Raw genomic sequence first — 27,852 nt, 5'->3', positions numbered from 1 at the left:
GTCGTGTCTCATAGTGGGATCAGCCATATGGTCCACTCTGTGCATTGGCTGTTCGGAGCGGGGATATCATCCTCCAGGCCTGGTGGGCCAGGATGTGCTCCACTCTCTTCCTCCCCATTCATTTTTTCCCGTGTGCTCTCATCAGACATGACCATCTCCCCGAGCTGCAGCTTCAGTGCTGTCCTCTAAAGTAAATTCTTCTGATATACTATTGGACCGGAAAAGGCGAGTGATTTCACTCCACCCCTGTCATGCATTCTGAATAATTTTACAATAAGTGTGTATGAACAGAAAACAAAGCAAATCTCGAAACATTTCCCATTTTGTTTTAAGGAGTTAGGACCCTGATTCGATGTTTCCTGGGCTTGTTTGAGCTGGATGCTGTCTAGTGAACCCTGACTCACGATGTCCTCGTGGGACAGTGCACAACTGCCCCAGGGCGCTTTCTTGGCAGTGATTTTTTTTAAAATCATTTTATTGGGGGTTCTTACAGCTCTTATCCCAATCCATCCATCCATCCATTGTGTCAAGCATATTTGTACATACGTTTCTTGGATGTGATATTTATGCAACAGGTCTCTAGGTTGTTTTCCTGAAGAGCCATTGAGAGAATTCAAGCCGCCAGGCTTTCTGTTAGCTTAACCTTTGAGTCAATGGCTGCTTATTTTCTCGAGAATAGTTTTGTGTTTTCTTTCTTTCTTTGGAAACTACCTCCACAGTGACCCTGCACTGGCACCTCCTGACGTTTGTCCTTCCATCTGTGACCACAGAAGCCTGGAGATGGTTTCATTCTCCGTGATGCTTATGAAAATCAAGAATCAATGGAATGTGAATTTACAGGGATACGAGAACTGAATTTTTTTAAATTAATTTAAATCATACAGGGACTAGCCCTTTGTATTGTTATAGATTTAATATTGCTCAAGATGCATTATTTTTAAAATTTTCATCTTTAGTATGATGTATCAATGACTTAACCATGATCCCCAAACTTTGCATGTATTTCTAGAATGAAGACCGAATTAAAGAAAGGAGGAGACAGCTAGGAGATTCCAAGCACTACTGTCCAGTGGTTCTCAAGGAAAACTTCATCCTACAACCAGGCAATGTAGACGAAGCTGTAAAATATCGAGAAAAGATCTACTACTTTTCCAGTCCTGAAACTAAAGAGAAGTTTTTGGAACACCCTGAGGAGTATATAGCCCACAAAGAACCACTAAAGGTGAAAATCTTAATTACAGCTCCTTAGGTTTTACTCCTTAAGTTTGGGGACTTTCCTTAACTTAAGAACTTCCTACCCACCTCCCCCACTGAAGTCTGAGAAGTTCCTCATCTGAAATAACAATAAAATGCCTCAGAGAACAACAGTTTTGGAATATAACATAACAACAAGGATCCATTTTGATTTCTACATCGATGCTTTACTACAGCAGGCTTCAAAATGTTTGTGGAAATTTTTCATTATCCTTTCATTCCATTTTTCCATGAACTCAGTCAGCATGGACGCCGTGGCAGGGAGCTTGGTTTGGGTACGTGGTGTAGGCAGAAGTGGTTTGAAATCATCTGTAGAAGGATGATACCGACCAAGTGAGGCTGCAGTTGGCTGGTTCGCATTCAGATGGGTGTTTACTGGAGTGAGTTTACCTTTGATTGGCTTACTATCAGAAGCAGAACGCTGCCACTGATGGATCCAATTACAAAGAAAAAGTGTAAGATATGACAAAATAATAATAATTTATAAATTATCAAGGGTTCGTGGGGGAGGGGAGAGTGGGCAGGGGGTGGAAATGAGGAGCTGATACCAAGGGCTCACGAAAACAGCAAATGTTTTGAGAATGATAATGGCAACATAGGTACAAATGTGCTTGACACAATGGATGGATGGATGGATTGTGATAAGAGTCACATGAGCCCCCAATAAAATGATTTTTTTTTAAAAGAAAAGAAAATGTCCTCTAAACTCAATTGCCCATCAACTAAATGGGCTTAAAACAAATTACCAGGACTATAAAGCAATCAGTCTTTGCCTCAATTTGTGGGAACATTTTCATTCTTATTGATCGGCCATTGGGACGAATTTTCCTACTTTCTTTAAAAACATAAGCTTGAGGATACATGATGGCAATATTTTATTCGTTTTTTATAAATCATTCTACAGACTACATCATTCTACAGATTCAGATCACAGTCTTCATTTTTATGCTTTACTTTCTGATTCTCTTCCACAAGAATACGTATATTTTTCTAGTGTGTATAGCTTTCTGTTCTCTGTTTTTTCACTTAATATTATATCAGAGAAGTTTTTCTCTTAGTACATAGATATCATAACTTAATATTTTATATCATGATAATCATTTTCAGCATCAAACTTATTTTAGACATTCGTTCCTAGTGGTCTCCCTCTATGAATATGAAATGGTACTTGGGGGGAAATATTTGGGGCCATCATTCTTGTTTCTCTTGAGTTGCCTGATTAATATAATTCTCTGGATTGGGATTACGGAATCCAGCTATATGAATCGCAGTTATATAAATCACAGTTTTGTGCCAGGCCTTCCCAAGCATAACATTTGGAACATGATTTAAATTCTTCTGGATAATTTGGGCCATTTTCATGGACTTCAATTTTTAAATGATGCCCTCAGGGACTGTTGAGGCTGTGGAAGGGGACATTTAAGGGTTGCGGCCATTGATCTTGTATCGCTTTCAGCTGTCATTTCTCTCCAATGAGTCATTCTTTGTCTCCAATCTATGGTCTTTTTTACACAAATCCATGCTGGTCTGTCTGGGGAAACCAGCCTCCAACCAGCGAAGGACCAGAAAGCACCATTGTACAGTGATAATATATAAAGATTATAGTAAAATCCTAGAGGATAATATATAAAGATTATAGTAAAGTCCTAGAGGATAGGGAAAACAGACAAAAAGAGAATAAAATAAAGGAATCAGACACATTTCATGGTAGCATGCTCACCTCAACTCCTCTTGATGGTCCACGTGGAACTGGGAGAAGTGAGAGAGAATCTTTACCATCTTGGGACATTTATAGGGAGCCCTAAGATATGCATATCCCATTGTTAGATGCGTCACAAGGTGAGTGGTATCTACATTAAGGTCCCTGAGCTCACAGGTGAGGAAACCTAATACGTGCAATGGGGGGAGGGATGAGGGGGTTGGAGAGAGAGCAAAAGGATGTCTGCTTCTATAGTGAAAGCTGCCATGTGCTTGTCAGAGGTAACTTTAAGGCAGCACTATGATGGGAGGATATAGTGGGGAACAATATTAATTATGAGAATGGGATTGGGACTCACCTCCAACTCACCAGGGTGAAAGCCTCCCCCAACCCCCAGTAACCCAGCCTGCCAGGGCCCTTAATATATGAGAATAACGGATTCATCCCTATGCAGTCTCTTCCCGTCGTCCTCTGCTCCCCACCTGGGTCAGCGCCTGAAAGTCTGCTGATGAGCCCAAAGATTTTCTGCAAAGATCAAGTGCAGGAGGTTCATCACAGGCATTGTCTTCCATGTTCAGCTCTTGTAATGTCCTCTGCACTAACAGCAGTATTCTAGACAGATCGGGTTGCCCCAGATTTCACCTTCATTTCCCCAGCAGTCTTCCCCCCCACCCCCCGAGCGATTTGAAATGTGATCAGACTGGTTCTGGGTTTTGTGCTGCACTTTGTTTGCCCGTCGCTTGGTTTCTTCACTGTTTATCTCTCTCCACATCATGCTTCTTGCTCGTGTTCTGAGGACAAGCAGCCCTCCCTTCCCCGCCACAAGCCCATCTCAGAAGCCAGGTCCTTAAGAAGCCTGCGCTGACTTCTCCAGTGACTGCTTCCTCATCCGAGAATAGTGTACTTACATCTCCATTTCTTGAGAGATCAGCTTAACCCATTTAGAAACTGACCCCCTGAGATGAGAAGTGAAAGCTTGGCTTTTGTGCTGCCTCTTCTTTCTTAGAGTTTTATGTCCATGGTGCTTTTCATTCTGTTGTTGCCACCCTTTCTAATTTTAAAGAGCATTCTCTGATTTCCATTCTTTTTACCTGTGTTGTGAATCATTTCTCTTTCCTCTGCACTTAACAGAGAAACGTGAGCCCCTCCGCCCTTTCCCTCCTCCCTCTCGGGCCCCACGACTGTGCTATTTCTCACAGTTGTTAACATCTACACTCTGTCCAGCCTCCAACCAACCATTACATGCGTTGCTCCTGAAGTGACTCAAAAATAGGAAAACCAATCAATTGTTTTTAATGTGCAAAATTTCAGGCCAATGGTATGTTAGTATTTGATGTCTTTCTCAGAGCTAGCATGAGCTCTTAGCAATACAATACAATCAATCTTCCTGCCGTTTCTCCTTGCAATTGTGTTTCTTGTATTCTGCCTCTGTCGGATGCGCTCATTTTCCTTGGCTTTCAAGCACGTGATGATCATTGTGCTCCATTTCCTGCCAGCGACCTCCTACCCGAGTCTACCATCCTCCTGCAGGTCACCATCCTGCACCCCCTTCACCGTAGCCTATTTCTGTCCTCGTTTTACTGGCCTAGAGTTCGCATATCATACAATCCAGTAGTTCATCTATGGGAAGAAGAGTCCTACAGTCATCACCACAATCAATTGGAGAGCATTTTGTGCTTTCTTGTGCCCATTGTTATTAGCCTCCAATTTCCCCTAACCTCCCATTACTCCAGTCACTACCTCTATAGATCTACCTGTCCTGGATTTCATATACAGAGGAATACACACACACACACACACACACACACACAACTCACAACAGTAACAAAGTAAAACAGAAAAACCTCAATCGAAAAGAAAGCAGAAAACACTTTAAAACTGTATTCTCATTTTGACTCACTGAATCCAAGATGATGTAAATGAAAAAGAGGGAGGGAGAGAGGGAAGGAATTTACCCCAAACTGACTTAGCTGAAAGGTCCTAGGGAAGACAGTGGTGGGATTCCCTGTGGTATCCTGCCTAGCCTCAAGTGTCAAGTGTAGCCACGAGGGCCCAGTTTCTCTCTCTCTCTCTCTCTCTCCATCTCTCAAGTCTGCTTTCTCTGGGGATGTATATTCTCAGAGTTTCATCCTGTGGGGAAATGGCAGCAGGAAATCCAGATCTTATTCCTTTTGGTTCTCAAAACTAGTAAAAAAGGACTTGATTTTTTCCCCCAAAGAAATTGTCAGTAAGTCTCACTGAACCAATCACAGTGGCCAAAAGCACGTGGAGCATCAAGTTGACTTCAGTTTTGTATTATGCCCACTGCTTGAACTAGTGACAGAATCACATCACACACTAACGGTCATCACACTAAGTGATGAGTGGTCTCCTAGACATCGATCCAGACATGGCTGACAAAAAGAATGGTCAGTAAGTGTTAGGTGGGAATAACAAGTTATGTACATGTTTTCCTTTTGTGGGTTTCTTTCTTTCTTTCATCCTTCATTGGCTAAAACACAGAGATGGCATTAGACTGCTAGCTTCAAGGTCAGCAGTTAGAACCCACCAGGCCTTCCTCAGGAAAAAGATGAGGCTTTCTACTCCCATAAACAGTTACTGTCTCAGAAACTCACAGAGGCAGCTCTCCCCCACCCTATAGGGCTGCTATGAGTCAAAATGACCCGATGGCAAGGAGTGAGTTGCTGAAACACTTACCAGCTTTCTTCGTATCTGAAAATACCATTATTTGGTTCTCATAGATAATGGATAGTTTGCATGGGCATGGTTTCTAAGTCAAAAATCATTTTCCTTTCAGAGTAACTTGGATGTATCTTCCCCTTGTGTGTGTTCCCTGGTATACCTTGTCCCTTCATCTTTAAACTCTCCTCTGAGCATTGACTTCACAAGGACAAGAAGTGTAGGCTGTTCTACTTGGCTGATTGAAATTTGTAACTTCACCCCTTGCAAAACCCCAGCTTCTTTGCCGTTTACACTATCCCTTTATATACTGTTGCCCCATACTTGTTTCCAACCACCTGCCAATTTCGTGGTCATTTCTCCTTGCTCATCAAAGACTTATGCTCCTGCTTCCTCACAGCTATCATCAGCATTCTGGGCAATTTCAGCAGCCATGTGGATTCTCTAGCTTCGGACCTTTCATCTCCAGGTTGGGTACTATACACATTCAGGGAAGAGTCTCTCGTGTTATTAGGAGCTTCTTTTGGTTGGTAGAGAGAGTTTATATTTGCCTGTGTTAAGCAAGTCTCTTTCTATTATTTAGTCTATAAAACTTATTTCAAAGGTAGATCTAAATATTCCATTTTATCAATTGCCTTTCGTCATGTGCTATTAAGAGGCCCCTGTGGAAACAAGCTGTGTCCGTCAGTGGTTGAAGAGATCAATGGAACCTGGTACGTGTACACCATGAAATAGTAAGCAACTAAAAGGATAATAGGAAGTCCATGCTACATCTTATAACATGGGTGAATCGAGAGGGCATTTTCCTGAGTGAACTAAGTCCATCACAAAAAGACAGAGTTTGTATGGCCCCTGAGTGATGAAACATTGAAGCGTCAAGAATATGCTGTCACAGAGAAAGCAAGGTTGCCCTTTCATGTTAGCAGAGGTGAGATGTCGTCAGAAGCTGTCGAGGGGCTCCACCTCCTGTGCACCATGCAGTGAGGCGCTGGCCTGGCCCGCCCCACCTCACCATCGTTGTTATGTTCGGGATGGGAAGAAAGGGATGGACAGTCACCTTCCAGGTCGTAGACACTTGTTATTTTTGGTGATGGGAAAGATGGGAAGTCTGCACAACATGACCAAGGAAAATGAAGACACTGAAAATATACAAGGAAAGGGAATGTTGGTAAATGCTCTAACATATACAGTTTTGCATCAATGTATGCCTATATGCATAATAGTCAATGTCACGGAATGATTTGAATAAAATTGTTCAATGGGAACCTAATTTGTTAGGTAAATTTTCACCTAAAACATCATAGAGTTCTTTATAGGTGATCCTGTGGACATGGATAATTCTGAAGCCCATTGTCGCAGGCGTGACAAAGAGCCTTGTTCTTCGGGATGTTGCAAGGTTTCCGCCTCTCCGTAACAGGGGCCAGTCTTCCCACTGTTGTATTGCTCTGTCTTAGTGGAAAATATTGGCGTTCTCTAACAGATTTCTGCCTGATGCAGCTTCTGACTGTCATAGGTTTTAGTATTTTAATTGCTATCCTGGCATTTCATTGCTCTTGAGTTCCTGAAAATGATAACCCCTATGTGCCCTGAAGGAAATCGTTGATTAGTCTATCATGTTCCTCTTCTCCACTGACCCCATTCCCCGTCCCTTGACAGGCTCCTCCACTACGGCTGTGTCTTCTCGGCCCCCACGGCTCTGGCAAAACTGTCTGTGGAAGTTCTTTGGCAAAAAAGTTAGGCATTTTTCATATTCAGTTTGAAGAATTTCTTCAGGAAAAATTAATGCTCAAAACGGAAAAGAAAGTTGGGCCTGAATTTGAGGAGGACTCTGAGGATGAACAAATGATAAAGCAAGAGATTGAAGAGCTCGCCATTCAGGCCAACATTGTGCTGGAGGAAGAAAAGACCAAGAAGCCGGTAGTAAACCTCTGATATATAGCATTATTTATTATTACCGGTGTACAGTACTTTGGGAGGAAGAGCAGAAGTAGTCAAAAATATTATAGAGTTTCTAACAAGGAAAAAAAAACAGCCTATGGAAAATATTTACTCATTATTCCCCAAATGTTAAATATAGTTCTTACCACCGATCTAGACTGTACACTACTGAGAGAAACCTTTTTCTGACAAGGCCTCTGTATAGGGCTTAGTTGGAGCTGTGTTATTTAATAGCTTTTCTCTAGCAAACAATGTTTTAATTGCTATGTCCTCTATCAAATATCATTCAAAAGAGATCTGCCAATACCAATGAGATTCAAAATTAGTAACTTCTAAAGATATGCCACAAAGAAAGTATTTGTGGATCTGTGATCATGTCTATCCTGGGTTGTGAAAAGAAAGGTTTTACTTCTAACTTACTTACTAACTATTTCTGATATACCCAGATCATTATTGTCTCAAATGAAATCCCGTGAATCGGCCTAACTAGATGGAGCAGGACTGTGGTATCCTAATAGGTGATATGGCACCCCTTCGAACATATTCTTGACATGTTTTCCATTTATTTTTGGTGAAGATAGAGAAACTGAGATTCTATGACTTTGAAAAAAATGTATTTTGAAACAGATTTTTCCCTATATGTTACAACTTAGTAGTCCCATCATATTGAGAAGAGTTATGAATCATTACTCCAGTCAGTTTCAGAATACTTTCTTCTTTCTTGTACTTATTGCTGTTAGCTCCCTCCAGCCTGCCCTGCCGTGCCCCTAGGTGATTATTAATCCAGTTACTGTAATTTACCTATACTGGATTTCATATGCAGAAAATCACACAAACAGAAACAAGAAACAAACACAATGCCAATAACAATGGCATAATAAAACAGAGAAGAACCTCAGTCAAAAAGAAAGCAGAAACTATTAAAAACTTAGACAACTTTAAAATGAGTCAAAAGGACAGTCTAGTGATAAGGTGTTACATTTTAGCCTAACTACCGTTTTTAAAAATTAAATAGCTGTATTTTTTTTTTTAATGTAGGAAGTTGTGTCCTACTTTTCTAGATTTTTCGGTTTGGATCTCTTTTTCTTTTAAAGTTTTCTGTCATTCGACTTCTCAAGAGTCACATTAAGAGATTTTAGTTTGAAATATATTCCTCTTCCTGGTAAGTGGAATTTTCCATGTATAACCCTAGTGGCACTATCACGTAATCATTGGACTGCTAACAGCAAGGTCTGTGGTTCAAACTCACCAACTGCTCCCATAGAGCTTTATAGCTATGAGTCAGAGCCAACTTGATGGCAGTGGGTTATTCAGCTTCAAAATTTTGGAATGACAAAAATACTAAATAAAAATAGTTCTAGTCTTAAAGTTTCCACTTAAGAGTGGGCCTACTTTAACGAGAGCTGACCTGTGTTAATGAGCACAATATGTTCCATTTTTACTATGATGTTTGAATCCCCCTATGCGTGACGGCATGATCATCCCTTAATCACCATCTAGGGTGGAGAGATAATACTGTATGACTACAAGAAAGACAACAGAAATCAGTAAGCCTGGTGGTGGTGACTTAGACAGTACAGGGCTTTAACACAAAGTGGATGAAACAGATACCTGACTCCACGTTTAACGATCAGTCATTCTCTCTCTCTCTCTATCTCTCTCTCTCTCTGATATATATATATATATATATAGATATAGATATAGATATAGATATAGATATAGATATATATATATCAGACTGATATATATCTATATATATATCTATATATATATAGATATATATCAGTCTTGCTAACTGCTAGTAACTTCTCTGAAACAGAGTAGATATAAGTTAATATTTAAAATCCTATTAAATATTGGTTTAAAAAGAGCCTCCATTTAAAAACTTAAAATACAAATCACAGTATAAACAGTTGGCCTGAAAAAAAGGCAATTATCTTCATAGTCAGCTAAAAATATAGTATTTTTTATTTAATATAGTTTTGTTTTACTTTCTGATTCTTTGCTTTTAGCCTCCAGAAGTACATCTTACAGAAGAAGAAGACGCAATCAAATCAAATCTAATAGAAAATGAGCCACTGCCTCCAGAAATTCTCGAAGGGATTCTCTCTGAGTGGTGGTTTAAGGAACCAATATGGTATCTTGATCGATATAGGATTATACTCTTTTAAACCATTATTATTTTTATTCCTAAAGTTAAAGGTAGAGTTTTGTGACTCTTAATTGAACATCTGGGGAACTTTTCAAAAGTACTAATGACTAGAGCTCACTCCAAGCTGTCAGACTCTTTGGCGGTATAGAGGCTGGGGCCCAGCCACTGGCTTTTGGGAAGCTCATGGGATGGCTCCAATGTGTGGTTGTGACTAAGAATCCCTGTTCTGAGCCCAAACCAAACCCAAACTCAGCTCCATCAAGTCAAGTCCAGCTCAGAGCAACCCTTGGGACAGAGTACACCTGTCCCCTCAGGGTTTTGATGCTGTCCATTTTTACACGAGTAGACAGCCTCCTCTTTCTCCCGCTGAGTGGCTGGTGGGTTGGACACACACACAGGCTTTGTGGTCAATAGCTCAGTGCATAGCCCACTACGTCACCTGAGCTCCTTATTCGAAACCCAGGTACCCTAATTATGAGCTGGACTTTTCCCCCCTATTTCTTTTTAGCAATTACAGTGAAATCTGTGAGAACCAGACTCGATGAGACTGCCTTGCTTTTCAGGGTCTCACAAGCTTTCTGCCTTTGACAGGTGCAGGCTTAAAAATATGTTTGCTCTGTATTAGTAGATAATAGCTGTGTTTTCCTTCTCTGACAAGTTTCCACCTTATACAAGTTCCAGCTTTCATAGGTGTCACTGTTCTGTTAGAGCCACTTCATGAACTCACTGCCAGCCAGTCCATTCTGACTCACAGAGACCCTATAGGACAGGGTAGAACTGCCCTGTGAGTTTCCCAGACTGTCACTGTTTACCGGAGTAGTAAGCCCCATTTTCTCCCAAGCAGCAGCTGGGAAAAACTGTGGACATTGCAGATCAGAGCCCAACGCATAACTACTTCACCACCGGGGCTCCACTGAATGGCTATCCTTCTAGTGTGTTATCCTTTTACCAAATACTAGAAACAATCTTGATACCACACAGGAAAATATAAGAATCCCCAGGTCACCGTCTTTAATCAGACACTCTCTTCTCTTTGGTTCTACTTGCAAGTGGCTTCTTATACCAGCTACCTGTATTTAGGTGAAACTTCACAGGCTAAGGAGACAGTTCTCTACAAGACTGCCCTCCCTTGACTTCAGACACCAGACACACATTTGGCTGTTTTCTTCACTTCTATCTGCTTACAATCTGGGGGTCCTCACTGCCCCTTGGGCTTGATTATTCCTCAAACAATACACAGAGTGCTCTACCTACCATTACAGTTTTAGGATATTTAAAGTATGTGAATTAGAACCAGCCCTAGATAGAGAACATACAAGACACGGTCTAGGAGGGTCCCACCACCACTCACCTGTCAGTTTGTCATACTGTGATGGCTTCCATGTTTCTGTGATGATGGAAGATATGCCACTGGTGTTTCAAAGACCAGCAGGGTCATCCATGGAGAACAGGTATCAGCGGCACTCCCAGATGAAGAACAGACTAAGAAGAAGCAATCGACAGTCAATTTCTAAAGGGTTAGTTACTGGAACCCTTATGAATAGCAGTGGGACATTGTCCGAGACAGCTCTGAAGAAGAGCCCCTCAGGTCAGAAGGCACTCAAAAGACAACCGAGGAAGAACAGCCTCTTCAAAGGAGAGCCACCTTAATGACATGAATGGAACAAACCCCTCTACCTTTTTATTAGGAAAGCCGCTGCCCTTAGAAAGCACCTTGAACAATAAGGATGCTAAATTCTGGCCAATTTTGGTTGAGAGTCAGTTCACCGATTGGCTCCATAATATAGGACGAAGCGGACCCTGCCTCCTAATTAGAAGTATGAATCATCCGCAGCCCCTGCCCTCATTGCATAAATGTGTGTATGTACTTGAGCACTAAGATCAATGTTTACCCCAAAATGAACTCTACCAGCTTCCAAAATCCAAAAGTCATAAAAATAGGTGTGTTAGCCCAGGGGCTTAGGTGGAGAGCAAATGTTTTGAGAATGATGAGGGCAATGAATGTACAGATGTGCTTTACACAATTGACGTATGTATGGATTGTGATAAGAGTTGTATGAGCCCCTAATAAAATGATTAAAAGAAGAAGAAAATCAATGCCACTTTCAGTATGCATTACAACTCGATATAAAGAAAGCCCAAGTTCCACAACTGGACCAATAATCAACATCATGATAAATAGCGGGGGGCGGGGGGTGGGGGGGATGAAATTTTCAAAGATCTCTTTTCTCTTGGATCCACAATCCATGCTCGTGGAAACAGCATTCAAAAAATCAAAGGACACATTACATCAGGCAAGTCTGCTGCTCAAGATCTATTTTAAAGTGTTGGAAAGCAACGATGCCATTTGGGAGACTGAAGTTGACCTTAACTCAAGCCATCGTGTTTTCAATCACCGTATATGCACGTGAAAGCTGGACCCTGAATAAGGAAGCCCACAGAAGGGTCGATGCAGGTGAACTATCGTAGTGGAGGAGAATACTCAAAGTGCCGTGGACTGACAGAAAAACAATGAAGTCTATCTTGGAAGAAGTACAGCCAGAATGCTCCTTAGAAGCAAGATGGGCAGACTTTATCCGATATACTTTAGACATATTATCAGGAGAGACTAGTCCCTGGAAAAGGACATCTTGCTTGGTAAACTAGAGGGGCAGCAAAGAGAGGGAGCCAGCCGCTTAAGGAAATGGATTCAGACAGTGGCTGCAGCAGTGGGTTGAAGCCTAGCAATGATGGTGCAGGTGGCTCTGTACTGTTCTCTGGTACACAGTCATGAGGAGTCAGACTGAGCTCATCGGCACTACCAACAAGAAGGAAGCTCCCGAATGCAAAGCTGCTGGGTTCCCAGAAGCCTATCACCCTCCTGGCATGTGGATGTTGTTAACACAGAACACTGCTAACCAGGAAAGCTCGTCTAAACTTAGGAGCTCAGCATTTTATTATTGTGCAGTCGTTTTAGTTATTTATTTATAATCATTTTATTGGGGGCTCATACAACTCTTACCACAATTCATACATACATCCATTGTGTCAAGCACATTTATACATTTGTTGCCATCATCATTTTCAAAACATTTTCTTTCTACTTGAGCCCTTGGTATCAGCTCCTAATTTTTCCCCCTCCCTCTCCCACTCTCTCCCTCATGAACCCTTGATAATTTATAAAAAAATTTTTTTCATATCTTACACTGACCAATGTCTTCCTTTACTCACTTTTTTGTTGTCCATTCCCCTGGGAGGGGATTATAAGTAGATCATTGTGATTGGTTACCCATTTCTCCCCCCACCTTCCCCTTCCCCTCCTGGTATGGCTACTCTTAACATTGGTCCTGAGGGGTCCATCTGTCCTGGATTCCCCGTGTTTTCAGGAGCTCAGCATTTTTATTAAAGCTTCACTATGAAGTCATTATCGACTGAATCCACGGTCAGTGATTTAACCCAATTTGCAGCCCCTTTCCACTGCCCAAAGCCAGCCAGGTAGCCTGAGTCGAAGAACTCCATACTTCTAATCACTTGATTAGTTGGTTGTTGTTGTTTTTCCCCCTGGTAGGACCAGAAGGAGTCATATCATTAGCATAAATTATCAAAAGGTTCCTCATGAGTCATCTCATTAACAAGCTATCACTGGAGGTCCAGGGGTCCACACTTTTAATATTAGAGTTGCTCCAATCACTGTAGAAATTCCCAGGATTTAGAGGCTACCTCCCAAGAACTGCCACTCAAATTCTTTATCCCATAGGTTTTGTGGTTACCAACCAAGGACTAGGGAGTCTCCCTGGGCAGTTCTGTTCTGCCCTTGAGGACCCCAGTGTGTTGGAGTCAACTTGATGGCAATGAGTTTGCTCTGGTTTTGGTTTCCCAATAACCAGAAACTAAAGTCCAACCAACTCTTTATTAAATGCCACCTGAAAGTTTGGTAGTTCTAGGATCAAGTTCTGGTCCAAACAGAAATCTTCATCTGCCTTCTCTGTTAGAACTAAACCAATCACTGGCATTGGCTCCTTCCTATGTCCTGCGGAGTAGCAGGGACTCATGGGAAGGCAGGCCAGATCAGATTTCGCCAGTCTACCCACAGGATACCGAAGCGAGCAAGGGGGAGTGGAGAACAGCCATGATGAGAGCTTACGTTTTTCTTGAATTGGCGATGTTTGAGGGTTCGCCTGCAAGGGAGATAATAAGTTCATCAGGATGCAGGCGCCTCCCAAACTAATTGTATAGCTCTTTTTTCCCTGTGATCTTCTCACAACTTGTAATACATTTCTGGTTAATAGTACCTAAACTGCTGGGTTACAATTTTACATTATAAATATCAACTGTTTTCATCATCTTAATCCAATTCAGTAGATTTGTGGGAAGAAACACCATGGATACCCAAGTCGAAGTAGTAAAAGAAATAAATTATATTTCAAAACTACCGTATATATTCGAGTATAAGCCGGCCCAAATATCAGTCGAGGCATCTAATTTTACCACAAAAGCTGCATTAAAAATATGCTGAAAAACTTGGTTAATACACGAGTATACACAGTATTCCTTGAACATCTATAAAAAGTTGAGATTTTTTATCTCTGTCGTAAGTATTTTAGGCAGATGTGATGAATTATGAAAATGTCCACCTAGTTCCACAGGTTTTATTCTCGATGGCTTCCCACGGTACCTGGAGGAGGCCCAGTTTCTGGGAGAGCGTGGCTTTTTCCCCGATGCTGCTGTTTTCTTACAAGTTGATGATCAAGATGTCACTGATCGTCTTCTTCCTACTCACCTGGAGAAGTGGAAACAGAAACAAAAGAAGAAACTGGACAGGAAAAAACTCATCAAAGATATGAAGACAAAAATACGGGTCAGTATCCAGTAAAGCTTCCCGGGGATAAATGTGTTCACCGTCTTGATGGAATTGGAAAGGGTCCTTTCAGAGTATACTTGTTCTGGTTTTAATGCCAGAGTCAGCATGGAGACATCACTCAACTATCACACGAGTCAGTGTCTGAGGCCTTTGTGGTGGGAGGCCAGTGTTCAGCACAGAGCTGGCCTTTTGATTCCCAGCCTCTGACTGCTGCTGGTTTGAGTGGCCGGAGCAGAGGAAGAGTGGACTCAGGGTATGGATGAGTGCTAATAAGTATTAGAAAATTATCTTCATGCATTATGGGAATATAAAGAAGACTATGTTTTCGCAACTCTCCGGTTAAAGGGCTTATGGTAAAATTATAGGTTTGGTTTGGATTTTTTATAAAAAGGAAAATAATATAAATTTTAGGAGCCCTCCTAAGCTGTTTACCCAAAGGTTGAGAGTTCAAACCCATCAGCTGCCTGAGAAAGATAAAGCTATCTGCCCTCGGAAAAGATGTACAGCCCCGGCAGCCTTATGGAGCAATGCCACGCTGCTGGCTTCTAGCGTCATGAGTAGGAATCAGCTGGATGAGCGTTTTTCAACTGAACCCTCATAAGAACAATACAAGATCTCTGGGGGCTCATCAACGAAATTCATTTGATTCAACTCTGTTTTCTAAGTCCACCAACAAGTATTTCTTGAATACCTATGTATGTGGTGTAATCGTAGGATTTTTCCCACAAACATTTTGAAGTCCTTTGGTGTGCTCTCAATATTAACTAGATCAAAGTGGCCTGGGCCCAAACCCAGAGAGCACGTCCTTCATTCCCTTCCCGTGATGGTTGTGGTTTGATGCTGTTGAGTCCGTTTGGATGCACAGCAGCCCCCGGGCACAGCAGAAGGAAACACTGCATGGTCCTACACCAGCCTCACAATCGTGGCTGCTACTGTGACAGTCCATTTCATTGAGGGTCTGCCCCTTTGTCCCTGGCCCTCTACTGGTCCCTCGATCATCTCCTTCTATGTAGAGATTCCATCTTGGAGAGGCCTGAGTCAATGAGACCCCAAACACAGAATCACTTAACAGGCCTCCACTTCGAGGCTGTGAACATAAACTTTCCTCATATACACATATGTCTTTGGGGGGGGGGCTGTTTTAAGACTATTGATATGTCTTTGGAGGGGTGGAGCGATTAAGACTATTGTATTTGAGTAACATCATTAAAAAAGATTATCAAGCATTTTCAAAAAGTCCCCTCCAAGTGTTTCCTTCTAAAAAATCAACCAGTCAAAAAATCAAGAAATTCTCCTATTTCTCTAAGCATGAAGAACACACAAGCAAACACAGAATAAATGTTGGCAAAGGAGTTCTAACTTTCGGAGGAAGAGGGACTGGCACTTGGCACTGTTTCTCGGGGAGTGGGGGGTGGGAGGGGGGAGGGAGTAAGTTCCACCGCAGAGCGATGGATGTAGCCTGATAACAGCCAACACACCCTTTTCTGGGAACATCCTCTTCTCACCCAAATAAGATTCCCTGTTTGGAAAAAAGAAACAGGATTAATATTAAAGTCATTTTGATCCTCACTCAGTAAGATTTTTAAATCTCTCTTTCCTTTAACCAGGATGATATGATTACTAAACGAAGGGCTGAACTTTTATCAGAAAGAGAGAGAAAAAGGAGAGGGGAGGTAAGTGAAGGGCACGGACAGGGTTCACGTCTGACTAATGACTGCACATCCTTCTGATGTTGTGTCTGATCCTTCCGGGTTCCCATGCGTGCTGTACGATGACCGTTGAGTATATCTGAAATCAGAAAACGAGTAATAAACCATTTTTAAAGGTAAGGACACCACCAAAGATGGTTACATTAATCTCACATAAAATATAATACGACACTAAAAGATGGTCTTTTGAACTTTTAGCTTTGCTTCCCACTCCTTCAACCACAGGTAGATAGACAGGAAGCCTGTGACCTTGTGCTAACATATCTCAAGATAAATAATGGAATGGGGCAGGGACATGCAAACCCTCACCAGACCCCTGTGCAAGATAGTTACCTCAACTCTTATTCTCCATCTGCTGATTTTTTTTTTAAAACAGGCTAAACCTTGAAGATCATGGGGTTTGTTTTATTAAGAGAGGAACTGTTCCCTAGCTAACTCCAATGCCACAGCCAAGATCCCAGAGGGGAGGAGGAGATGTGCCCAGATAGGCTAGTTCTCAAAAGGCACATGTATACAGCCAGCTTGCCCTGCCCTGCCAAGGCAAAGGGTAGCACAGCGCTTCCTTCTTCCATTCCCTTCTGGCTGAAGCCATCTTTAAGACTGACTGTCCTAGAACCTGATTTCCATCAGTATAAAAATATTTGTCCAAACCAGGTGGATGAGAAGAGAACAATAGAAAACGTGTACTATTTGCTACACAGGCAATCACTTACTTACTCCTCCGATGTGGTGTAGTTAGGCTGGGTAGATGAGAAAAACAAATCCAGAGACACTCATATATGTGTAAGAAAGAGCTTTATAGCAAGAAGAAATTGTATATCAAGAAAATGTCCCAGCCCAATCCAACGCAAGTCCAATATTAGTCCCTAAGTCCCTCTTCAGACTCACGCAGCCACATGCAGAGATGCAGAATGCAGGCTGGTGGGGGCCACGCCCTGTGGATCCAGTGGCGGTGGTAGCATCACAGGGGTCTGGCAGCCCTCAGGGTCAGCCAGCAGGAACGTGAAGGCAAAGAGAGGGGGAGGGGGAGAAGGCTACCCCCCAAAAGGAGTCCCCCTCCGGCTGTGACCTGACTGACAGGTTAAATTCCACCCCTGCGCTTGTATCTATCCTCAAAGTGACGTGAAGTTATGTAACTACCACAGGAGGTCCGGTTGGATTCACACGCTGAGTGTGGGCAAGAGCATGGCAGAAGAGGAGCCCAAGGTTACAAGGGTTGCCTTTCTCCAGGACAAAATATTGATGCCCACAAGCAAATTGAAAGCCACTCGATTGAGGGCATGATGGCACCACCTCTTTTTAGGTGGTTTCTTTGTAAGGCCATGTTTCGGTTTTCTCTAAGAACCTTTCCCTCCCTTATTTGTATCCCTTTATTCAGTCAGTCAGCCAGGTAGCCAGCAACCCCCCACTGAGTCTGTTTCAGACTCTGGCAAGTCAGTCTTGAATACATCGTAGAGAATCCTCTGGATGATTCCGGTGCCCATTCCCTTTAGAAACTAGTTCACAAGTATACTCTGTTCAAGGGGTTATGTTCATGCTTAAACTCAAAAAGACAGGCTTCATAACTTGCGATCAAACCCAGTTCACTTCCTTAAGCCTGTGGGAACCTCTTGGGGTCCCCTAGGGTCCCTGGTAGTATAGTGGGTTATGTACTGGAGTGCTGACCACAGAGTCCGCAGCTCAAAACCACTAGCCAAGGGAGGAGGCTTTCTGCTCCTGTAAAGATCTGTAGCCTCAGAAACCTGCAGGGGCAGATCTCTTCTGTCCTAAAGGGTTGCCATGAGTCAGGATTAAGCTGCTGCCCTGTGTTTTGTTTTGGGTGAGTGGTCCCCTTCAGAATCACCTCGAATGTCTCAGTAACACATTCCCAAGGGGACTGAGACTTCAAAGTCCAGTAGACCTACCCGACATCCTCTGTTCATGTCTCACGCACTCTGTCACTGCCAGATGCCCAGTGCTGACACGTAGCAGGTGCTCGATCTTGAGTTGTTCCAGTGCTGTGGTACAACACTGCGCCAGCTTCTCAAACCTCTCTGAGCATGTGATGCTTTTTCATCATAGAATGGAAATAATTCTTAGTCCTTCTTTCCTTTACTAATAACACTTTCGTTTCGTATCTTTTAGGACTCTAATTAAATTCTGCTTTTACCTACGAATTCGTTTTCAGAGTCTATTCAAAATGTTCTTCGTTTATTCATTTTTTCCCATCTGCCAGCATTAGAATGGTGTGTCTCCTTATACTTTCTTGAATTCAAAAAGTCAATATTCTATCTCAACTCATTAAATAGTATTTGGTAAGTCAGTGAGCCTGGCACACCATCTTTTATAAAGTTGGCACTGTGCCACATAGAATTAAAATCAGAAGCAAAAACAGAGCCCCTGCCATAGAGCTGACTCCCACTCCTGGCGGCGCTGCAGGACAGAGTGGAGCTGCCCACAGGGTTTCCAAGGCTGTGAATCTTTACAGACGCAGCCTCCCACATCTTCCGGGCTCCCCCCCGCCTTCCGGTTGGTTAGCAGTCAGTCTCTTAATACAGTTAGATTATACAAATAAGGTTAGAAGCACAAATTCTGAGTCTTGGGGTTCATTAAAGGTTGCAATTGCATATAGATTTTGTTCAAGGCCGTTGATGGATTTTTATCAACTGGGATGCTACCACCCCCAACAAGCAAGCCCTGAGCACACTTGCCCGTCTCTGGGATGACTGAGCGTGATGGGGAGACTGTGAGTGAGTCCACCCGGCCTCCCTCCGGGTTTCTCTTTCCCATCATCGACATTAGCATGGTGTGTTTTCTTCGCCTTTCTGGACTCCGAAGATCCCACGTTCTAGCTTAGCTAGTGAAATCAGGATGTGTGCGCTCCTCGCGATCATGTACGGAGCCAGAGCCTTCGTCCCTTTGGCCTCGGGACGCAGAAGACATGGCTGCATCACTTGCCTTTTTCAATGAATCGAGGACTCAGGCGCTGCTACAGCTTTCGCGCTCTCAACAAAAAAAGCAATGTCTCTACTGTCTGACTTCTCAGCAGCGAAGAGAGTTGTTAGCATCCTTTCAAAGGACCAGTGTGATACTCGCATTAATTTCATAGGAAAACATCGCCACCGTGTGGCATTTTAGTCGCCTGCTCGCCTGCTGGGGCGAACATTGACCCCATCACATAGCTATTTCTATTTTATACTTCCCAACGCATCAGAAGGAACCCTGGTGGCTAGTGGGTGACGCATTGGGCGGGTAACTTCAAGGTCCGCAGTTCCAACCCCAACCTGCCGGTGGGGGTGGGAAAAATAAGGCTTTCCACTGCAGGAAGATTGGCCATCCTGGAAACCTGCCACGTCAGGATAGCGGTGAACCCAACTCCTGGAAGGCCTAGCTTCGTTCTTACCCGCCACTACCTACCTCCACTCTTACCCTCCTGACACCTTCGCCCATGCCCCAGAACTAAACCATTTCAAAATTAATATTAAAAAAAACCAAAAACAAGAATGGAGAAACAAGGCCCTAAAACCAAGCACCTGTGGGAAGGAAAGGAAGGAGGTTGAGCAGGGAACCGAAGAGAAAGGACCCTGGCGCTCCTCATCCTCTTCCCCCCACTCAGAGACCCCAATCGGAACTCCGTTCCAAGGAACAGGGACTTGGTTCTAGAAAGACTAGGAAATGGCAGGCTGATCAAGCAATGGAAGGAAGAGGCCATGATAGGGCAAGCAGTGGAGGGGGGCTAACGAGGAAAGGGACTGGGGAGTCCTTTCGGAGGGCAGTCCACGGTAGCAGATGGGATGGTTACAGCTAGCAAGCAGGAAGTCAAGATGACTCCGAGGTTTTGAACTGGATGGTGTGCTCTGACTGAGACAGGGAGAAGGGTGTGTAGCCTCTGCCGGAGGGTCAGTATGGTGAGTTCTGTTTTGCACAAGCAGAACCATTCTCGACTGCAAGGGGGCCAGGAAGCCTGGCGCTGTATTAGCCAAAAACAGAGCAGGCTGATTCCAGAAATTCTAAGTTGATTCCTGTAAGAGATTGCAGAAGGAAAACATCAGGGTTCTCCTCTGAGCTGTTTCAGAGTCCAGCAAGTAAACATACCTGAACAGGGTGACAAGAGACAGGTTTATTCCAGTTATTCCAGGATTCATAGGTTTTCACAATAATCACAGGACACCACTGATACTCTGGGCAGGACGGTTCTTCCATGTTCATTGGGAAATGATCAACCCCTACATTTCCCCAGGGACCTTAGACCACCATCCCCTGAAGCTTCATGCTTCTGTGTCTGTCTTGATGAGACCACTAACTACATTGACGCCTCTGAGTAGGGATGCTTCGCATCTGGCGCTTTATCTTAGCAGTCTCACTAGCCTCTTTCCTGAGCCAGGACATTGCTACTGATAAAGCCCAGAAGGAATTTTTACTGCAAGGGAAGAGGCTGTTACATTTTGGATTTTTAACAAACTAAATCTTGAATTATGTTATTTTTCCAGTATTTTGATTAACAAAAAACTAACTCTTTCACCCTCGCTGTCAGCGTTGGTATTGAGTTGGGCCCCTAGCCACCGGGTCATTGGGTCTAACCCACCAGCCACTCTGAAGGAGAAAGATGAGACTATGTACTCCAGTAAAGATCTGTAGTCTCAGACGCCCAAGAGGGCAGTCCTCATCTGTCCTGTAGAGTCGCTATGAGTCGGAATTGACTCCATGACAGTGGGTGGGATACAATATAATACCAATATCCTTTCACGGCTTAAAAAAAAAAATTTTTTTTAAAACCCTTTTCCATGATGAGTCAATTCTGACTCATAGTGACCCTATAGAGGGTTCCCAAGGGTCTCATTTTTCTCCCAAGGAGTCTGGTGGGTTTGAGCCCCTGACTTTGCAGTAAGCAGCCTAATGCTTACTCAACAGTGCCCCCTGGATCATAGTCTTTAATAATCATTCATGTGTGATTCTTATTTCCCCAGATGTGCTATAAACTCTTAAAGGGCATGTACTGATCTATTAGGACAGTACTCCACCCCCAGGCGCTTATGGGTCAGAAGCGACTCTGTGGCAGCAAGTGTGGTTGTTGTTTTGTTTTGTCTTGTACAAAAGAACAATAGTCGCATCACAGTGTTAATAATAGCTGTTGTGTGTATGTTAATCCTAGACCTTTAACTGTTCTAAGAGCTGTCACTTTCATCCCCCAACAACCCTGTGAGGGGGGTATTTTTATCACTCCTATTTTACACATAAGGAAATGGATCTTGTTCAAGTTAACAAAATTCGTGAGTATTTAAAACTCTTTGAATTGTATGAAATATCATTATTAAGGCCATCAAAACACGAAACATTCTTATTACTACCTAGCTTCCACTGTGTGCTCCAAGCAAATTAAACCTAAAATTTCTCAAACCAGCCTTGCATTGTTCTATCTACTATCCCCATTATTTTCTATAGTCTCCTAATACTATCCATTGTAACTTTTTAACACTCTATTTACCTGTTTGTTTGTATGCCTTATCCCACTTTCAACTTGGTGAGGACAGAAAACATGCTTATTTTGCCCTTTTTAAAATTTTTCCAGTAATTAACATATATGCACTCAGTAATGATTTGTTAAAGTCACATTCTGACAGCCATGGGCATAAATAACATGTAGACATTATTGTCTATTTATGACACACTTGAAGGTGTGGCACTTCTGGGCATCGGATCTTTATTCTGCTCTGTGTTGCTAGATGAATTTTACCATGCCGTACCAACCAACATCCAGTTATTACAAACTGTTACAGATGATGAGTTCATAATATCATCCCTTACACATATCATAGGCATAGCCAAAGATCATTGTTCCTTCCTCAGGCTTCTGCTAAAGAAGATGAAGATATGAGTGAGGACGAGCTGGATGACGAGGAAGATAGTATTGAAAACATCCTCGATGAAGAGTTTCCAAAAGATGAGGAAGAGATGAGTGAGGAAGATGAAGAACAGGAAAGTGAGGCCGTTGAACGCCTGAAAAGTGAGCTGGGAGATAAATTTGAAACAGACCTGAGTAATCTACAAGTAATACAGGTGATTACTTTTCCTTTATTACTTTTCATAATTTGACAAAGTAACGGTTCATTTTCACCACAATAGAAAAGTACCATTTGACAATGAACCCCAAACAATTTGGTTTATGCCTTAGTGTGTTTTGTTTTGTTTTAACATTTCAAAACAAATATATTTCCTCAGCACCACTTATAATTATGCAAACACAATTGCTTATAGAGCAAAGGCCACTTGGAAGCCCACAAGGCCAGAGGTTCTGGTGACCAGCGTGCAGCCACATAGAAGCTGTAAAACCGCCATCCTTCAGGAGCTCTGGTGGTTCATTGGTTAAAGTGCTCAGCTGCTAAGAAAAAGATCTTGGTCCAAACCCACCAACTTCTCCACGTGGAGAGACCTAGGGCTGTTCTCCCTGCAGGATTACAGCCTAGGAAACCCTCTGAGGCAGCACTACTCTGCCCGACAGGGTTGCCGTGAGTTGGAATCAATTGGAAGGCACACGCGGACTGAGACCACCAGTCACTAATCAGGTCTATGTGCTGTGACTAAGTACTACTCGCCTTTCCTCACTGAATAGATGTGCTTTTATGCTTTCCCTGGCTCAGGAGGAATTTGACAAGTTTTTAATACCAATAATCAACATTAACGGAGCTCGGAAAACCCACATTGTACAATATATATTGGATAGCAAAGTGAAGCCAATGGTGGAAAATCGTGCGAGCATCTTTGAGAAATGTTTTTCAATAGCGCCACAACTTGCCCAGAAAATGCTTAACTATACCTACAGATATACAAGCTCATTTGGATATTGGGATCCAGTAAAGGTAATGTCAGCAAACGAATCTGAAAGCTATGTTCTTTCTATTCTTCTGGGATATTTTGTTTGTTTGTTTTCCAAGATAGTCTAGGAAAAAAGACAGTGGACTATATCAAAAGTTATAAGCTTTGTATAGTATTCTTGGGGTTTTTTAAAAATCATTTTATTGGGGGCTCTTACAACTCTTAATCACAATCCACACATACATCCATTGTGTCGAGCACATTTGTATATATATTGCCATCATCATTTTCAAAACATTTTCTTTCTACTTGAGCCCTTGGTATCAGCTCATTTTCCCCCTCCCTCACCCTCTCTTCCTCATGAACCCTTGATAATTATAATTAATTATTATTTTCATATATTAAACTGACCGCTTTGTCCCTTCACCCACTTTTCTGTTGTCCATCCCCCTGGGAGGGGTTATAGGTCAACCTTTGTGCTCAATTCCCCCATTATCCCGCCACTTTCCCCTTACCCTCCTGGTATAGCTTATTCTCATTATTGGTCCTTAGGGGTTTATCTGTCCTGGATTCCGTGTGTTTCCAGCTCTTACCTGTACCAGTGTACACCCTCTGATCTAGCTGGATTTGTAAGATAAAATTGGGGTCATGACAGTGGGGAGTTGGGAAGCATTAAAGAACTAGAGGAAAGTTGTGTGTTTCGTCGGTGTTATATTGCACCCTGTTTGGCTCATCTCTTCCTGTGACCGTTTTGTAAGGGGATGTCCAATTGTCTACAGATGGGTTTTAGGTCTCCACTCCACCCTTCCTCTCATTCACATCAATATGATTTTTTGGTTCTGGGTCTTTAATGCCTGATATCTGATCCCGTTGACACCTCATGATCACACAGGCTGGTGTGCTTCTTCCATGTGGGCTTTGTTGCTTCTCAGCTAGATGGCTGTGTGTTTATCTTCAAGCCTTTATGACCCCAGATGGTGTATCTTTTGATAGTCGGGCACCATCAGCATTCTTCACCACATTTGCTTATGCACCAATTTTGTCTTCAGTGATCATGCTGGAAAGGTGAGCATCACAGAATGCCAGGTTATTAGAACAAAGTGTTCTTGCATTGAGGGAGTACTTGACTGGAGGCCCAATGTCCACCTACTGCCTTAATACTTAACAAATAAATATATGTACATAGATCTAGCTCCCTATTGTTATATATAAATATATTTACATATGTACGTGTCTTTTGCCTCCTAGTTCTTTCCTCTATTTCCTTTTTCTTTCCTCTTGTCTCACTATCATGTCCAGCCCTCATTCAGGTTTCAGTAATTCCTCTCAGCTACATTGCCCTTGACCAAGCCCCACCAGGCATCCTATGTCCTCCTCGCCATCAATTTTAGATCACTTGTTGTTCCCTTGTTCATGAGTTTGTTGGAACTCCCCTACATCCCCCAGTTTCCACTTCTCCCTTGTCCAACTGGAACTATCGGTCCTGTTGTTCTCTCCTCCAGATTGTTTATCCTGCCTATCTTATCTGGATAGACATGCAGAGACAATAATAAGCACACAAAAACAAGACAAAGCAAAACATAACAATAAAAGAAAATAAAACAACAACAACAAAACCAACCACAAAAAAAGAAAAGCCTAAAAATAGTTCCAGGTCTGTCTGTTGACCTTTATGAGTGTTTTCCAGTAGAGTCTGATGGGTTGCCATGCTTTAGCCCCAAAGTATATTTTTGGTATGGTATTCCCTCTGGACTTCGTTGCTCTGTTCCCCTTGCTGCTCTGTTGCACACCCTTAGTGTTTTGCCCCAGTGTGGTGGGGTCAGATCGGGCACGATTCCCGCAATGTGTCTCTAGTGTTGTCCCCCATAGCACCATGTATGGGTCAGTGAGGGACGTCTTGTTTCGTGGTGGGGCCTGCCCTATGACCCTTTCTGGGCACTGGCTGCTCCAAGTCAGATTATCATCCTTGGGACTTGGTGAGCCAGGATGTGTTCCACTCTCTCTCCTTCCCTCTTCATTTGCTCCTGATCAGAAGCACCCTTCTTCCTGAGTTGCAGCTTCAGTGCTGTCCTCTGAAGTGCATTCTTCTGGAGGGGCTGGGGTGGGGGTACATAGTTGGGATTGGGGCTGGCCCCTATATAGTATTCCTAACTAACTGTAAAAATATCTGGTTGTCTTGTCTTTCTGCTGTGGAAAAGGTTAGTTGACAGATTTCATTTCTTTAATCTGTATTGATCACTTAATTCCACTTTGGTTTTGCCTTTGTAGTTGTGGAAGTGGTATTGAACAAGTAACTGACTACTACTTTGCTTTCTAATTTCTGACAAGTCATTTAGTCTCTGATTCTGCTTCCTCACTGGTAGGATGGAAGAATGTTGCCACTAGGCCTTTATGATCCAATGTAAAAAATAATAAGGCCCTCTGAAGAGTGTAAAACCACATGCAAAATAGTGTTGTTAACAATTAATGGTCATAACTAATTCATGTATAAGTACTCTGTGGAAAAACTATAGGTCATGTCAATAACAAAACAAATTTAACCCCAGTGGAAATTATTATCTTCAAATGTAGGGTGATTTTCAGCAAATCTTAATCAAGAGCATGTTGATCACTATTTTAGTCTCTGGAGTGGGGGGGTGGAGTTGTGAACAAAATAGATGGGGTATCTTTTATCATGGAGCTTATATTCTATTCAATTGGGGAGGGATGCTAGACCATACATAAATATACAAATAGGATCCTGTCAGAGAGTGGTAAGTGCTACAGAGAAAATAAAACTGTAAGATCAGAGTTCCTGGGTGGTGCAAATGGTTAAGGTGCTCAGCTGCTAACTAAAAAGTTTATGACTCAAGTCCACCCAGAGGCACCTAGGAAGAAAAGGGTAGGGATCTATTTGAGATCACTATGGAAACCAGTTCTACTCCACCACACGGGGTTCCCATGAGTCAGAATTGTCTTAAGGACAATTGGTCTTGGTTAATGTGATAGTGACGGGACAAGAGCTACTTCGGATGAGCATCTTAAATGATGAAGAGGCACTAGCCATGCAAAAATCTGGGATAAGTGTGCCCTTATCAAAGCAAACAGCAAGTGTGAAAGCTTAACACAAGCATAATGGTCTTGTATTTGAGGGCCAGTGCAGGTGGAATTTAATCAGTGGGAGGAGTATGGCCTGAAAGGATGTTGAAGAGAGAAGCTGGGTTTAAATCAAATAAGGTGAGTGAGTGGAGCACAATGAGATGCCAGTGTGATGACTTTTAATTTCTCTGAAGAGCAGCAGCATGCCATTGGAGGGTGTCAGTAGGGAAGTGGCAGTATGTTATTGAAGATTTACTTCTGCTGGGTACAAAAGAAAAGGGATAAGCCCTTGTCTGGGAATCAAAAGGTTAACAGTTTGAATCCACCCAGTGGGACTGATGAAGCAAGACTTGGAGATCTCCCATAAAGATGAGAGACAAGAAAACCTGGGGTTGGGACAGAGTTTGACAGAGCATCTTGGCCAAATGACTGGAAGAGAACCATATTTGTACTATTCCAAAGAAAAGTGATCCAACAGAATATGAAAATTATAGAACAATGTCGTTTCTATCACCTGCAAGTCAAATGTGCTGAAGATCATCCAACAATGGTTGCAGCTGGGACAGGGAGCTGCCAGATTCAGAAGTGGATGTGGAACAAGGGATATCATTGCTGACATCTTGGCTGGATGGAGCTTGGCTGAAAGCAGAGAATACCAGAAAAATGTTTGCTCATTTTTTATTGACTATACTGACGCATTTGACTGTGTGGACCATAACAAACTATGTGTCCATAGTTTGGGAAGAATGGGAATCTCAGAATACTTCATTGTGTTCATGTGGTACCTTCACCTGAGTCAGGAAGCAGCTACATGGTTAAAATCAGGAAAGGTGTACATCAGGGTTGCATCCTCTCACCATACATACTCAATCTGTATGCTCAGCAAATCATCAGAGAAGTTGGATTATATGAAAAAGAAGAGGAGGAAGAACTCATCAGGATTTGAGGAAGGCTTATTAACAACCTGAGATATGCAGATGACATAACCTTGCACATTGAAAATGTGGAGGACTGAAGCACTTGCTGATAAAGATCAAGGATTACACCTTTTGATATGGACTACAACTCAATGTAAAGAAAACCAAAATCTGACATGCATAATTTCCTTCTTTCAACAGTGTTTTAAAATGCCATTGGCTAAATTAATGATACTATCAATAGAATTACCATATGTCCCATGAGGATGATTTATAATGTTCTCTACTATAAAATGATAATGATGTCTCTAAAATGAACTAGAGACATATATAAACTATAGATATATAAATGGATTGGGGACTTGCATTTAATGATAACCCTAATATGAGAGCAATTTATTCTTATGACATGGCCCTATTCAATACTTGCCCTCGTGAAGAGATTCCTGAAGATATGGGTGCTGTAGCAAGCCGTGGAGAAGAAATCAAATAGTCCCTGCTATCAGAAAGAATAGTGTCTGGAGTCTTAAAGGCTTGTCTTGAAACAAGCAACCATCTAAGTGAGGCACAAACTAAGTCCACATTGGAAGAAGCACACTAGCCTGTGTGGTCCAAGGATTGTAAACAATAAAATCCAAATCTGGTTTGTTTGGTTGTTTTTCATAATTCAGTCGTGTTTTATTTATTTATTTAAATCATTTTACTGGGGGCTCGTACAACTCTTATCACAATCCATACATACATCCATTGTGTCAAGCACATTTGGACATATGTTGCCATCATCATTTTCAAAA

The 27,852-nt window shown here is 42.4% G+C and overlaps 1 protein-coding gene across 1 annotated transcript in view; it reads left to right on the top strand.

Annotated features, from left to right (window-relative positions):
* Positions 1–27,852, top strand: part of AK9 (adenylate kinase 9) — a 160,358-nt gene that overhangs the window by 88,058 nt on the left and 44,448 nt on the right. The window contains exons 23-29 of the mRNA XM_045294606.1: positions 1,010–1,222; positions 7,289–7,549; positions 9,583–9,707; positions 14,340–14,559; positions 16,170–16,235; positions 22,098–22,307; positions 22,889–23,107. Of these exons, the coding sequence (XP_045150541.1) occupies positions 1,010–1,222; positions 7,289–7,549; positions 9,583–9,707; positions 14,340–14,559; positions 16,170–16,235; positions 22,098–22,307; positions 22,889–23,107 (1,314 nt within the window). The remainder of the gene's footprint in view (positions 1–1,009; positions 1,223–7,288; positions 7,550–9,582; positions 9,708–14,339; positions 14,560–16,169; positions 16,236–22,097; positions 22,308–22,888; positions 23,108–27,852) is intronic.

Source organism: Echinops telfairi, unplaced genomic scaffold (genome assembly GCF_000313985.2).
Source record: "Echinops telfairi isolate 266 unplaced genomic scaffold, ASM31398v2 ScPeMD7_3533;HRSCAF=4204_0, whole genome shotgun sequence".
In the NCBI taxonomy this organism is placed as follows: domain Eukaryota; kingdom Metazoa; phylum Chordata; class Mammalia; order Afrosoricida; family Tenrecidae; genus Echinops; species Echinops telfairi.
This window is presented reverse-complemented; position numbering and strand designations above follow the sequence as displayed.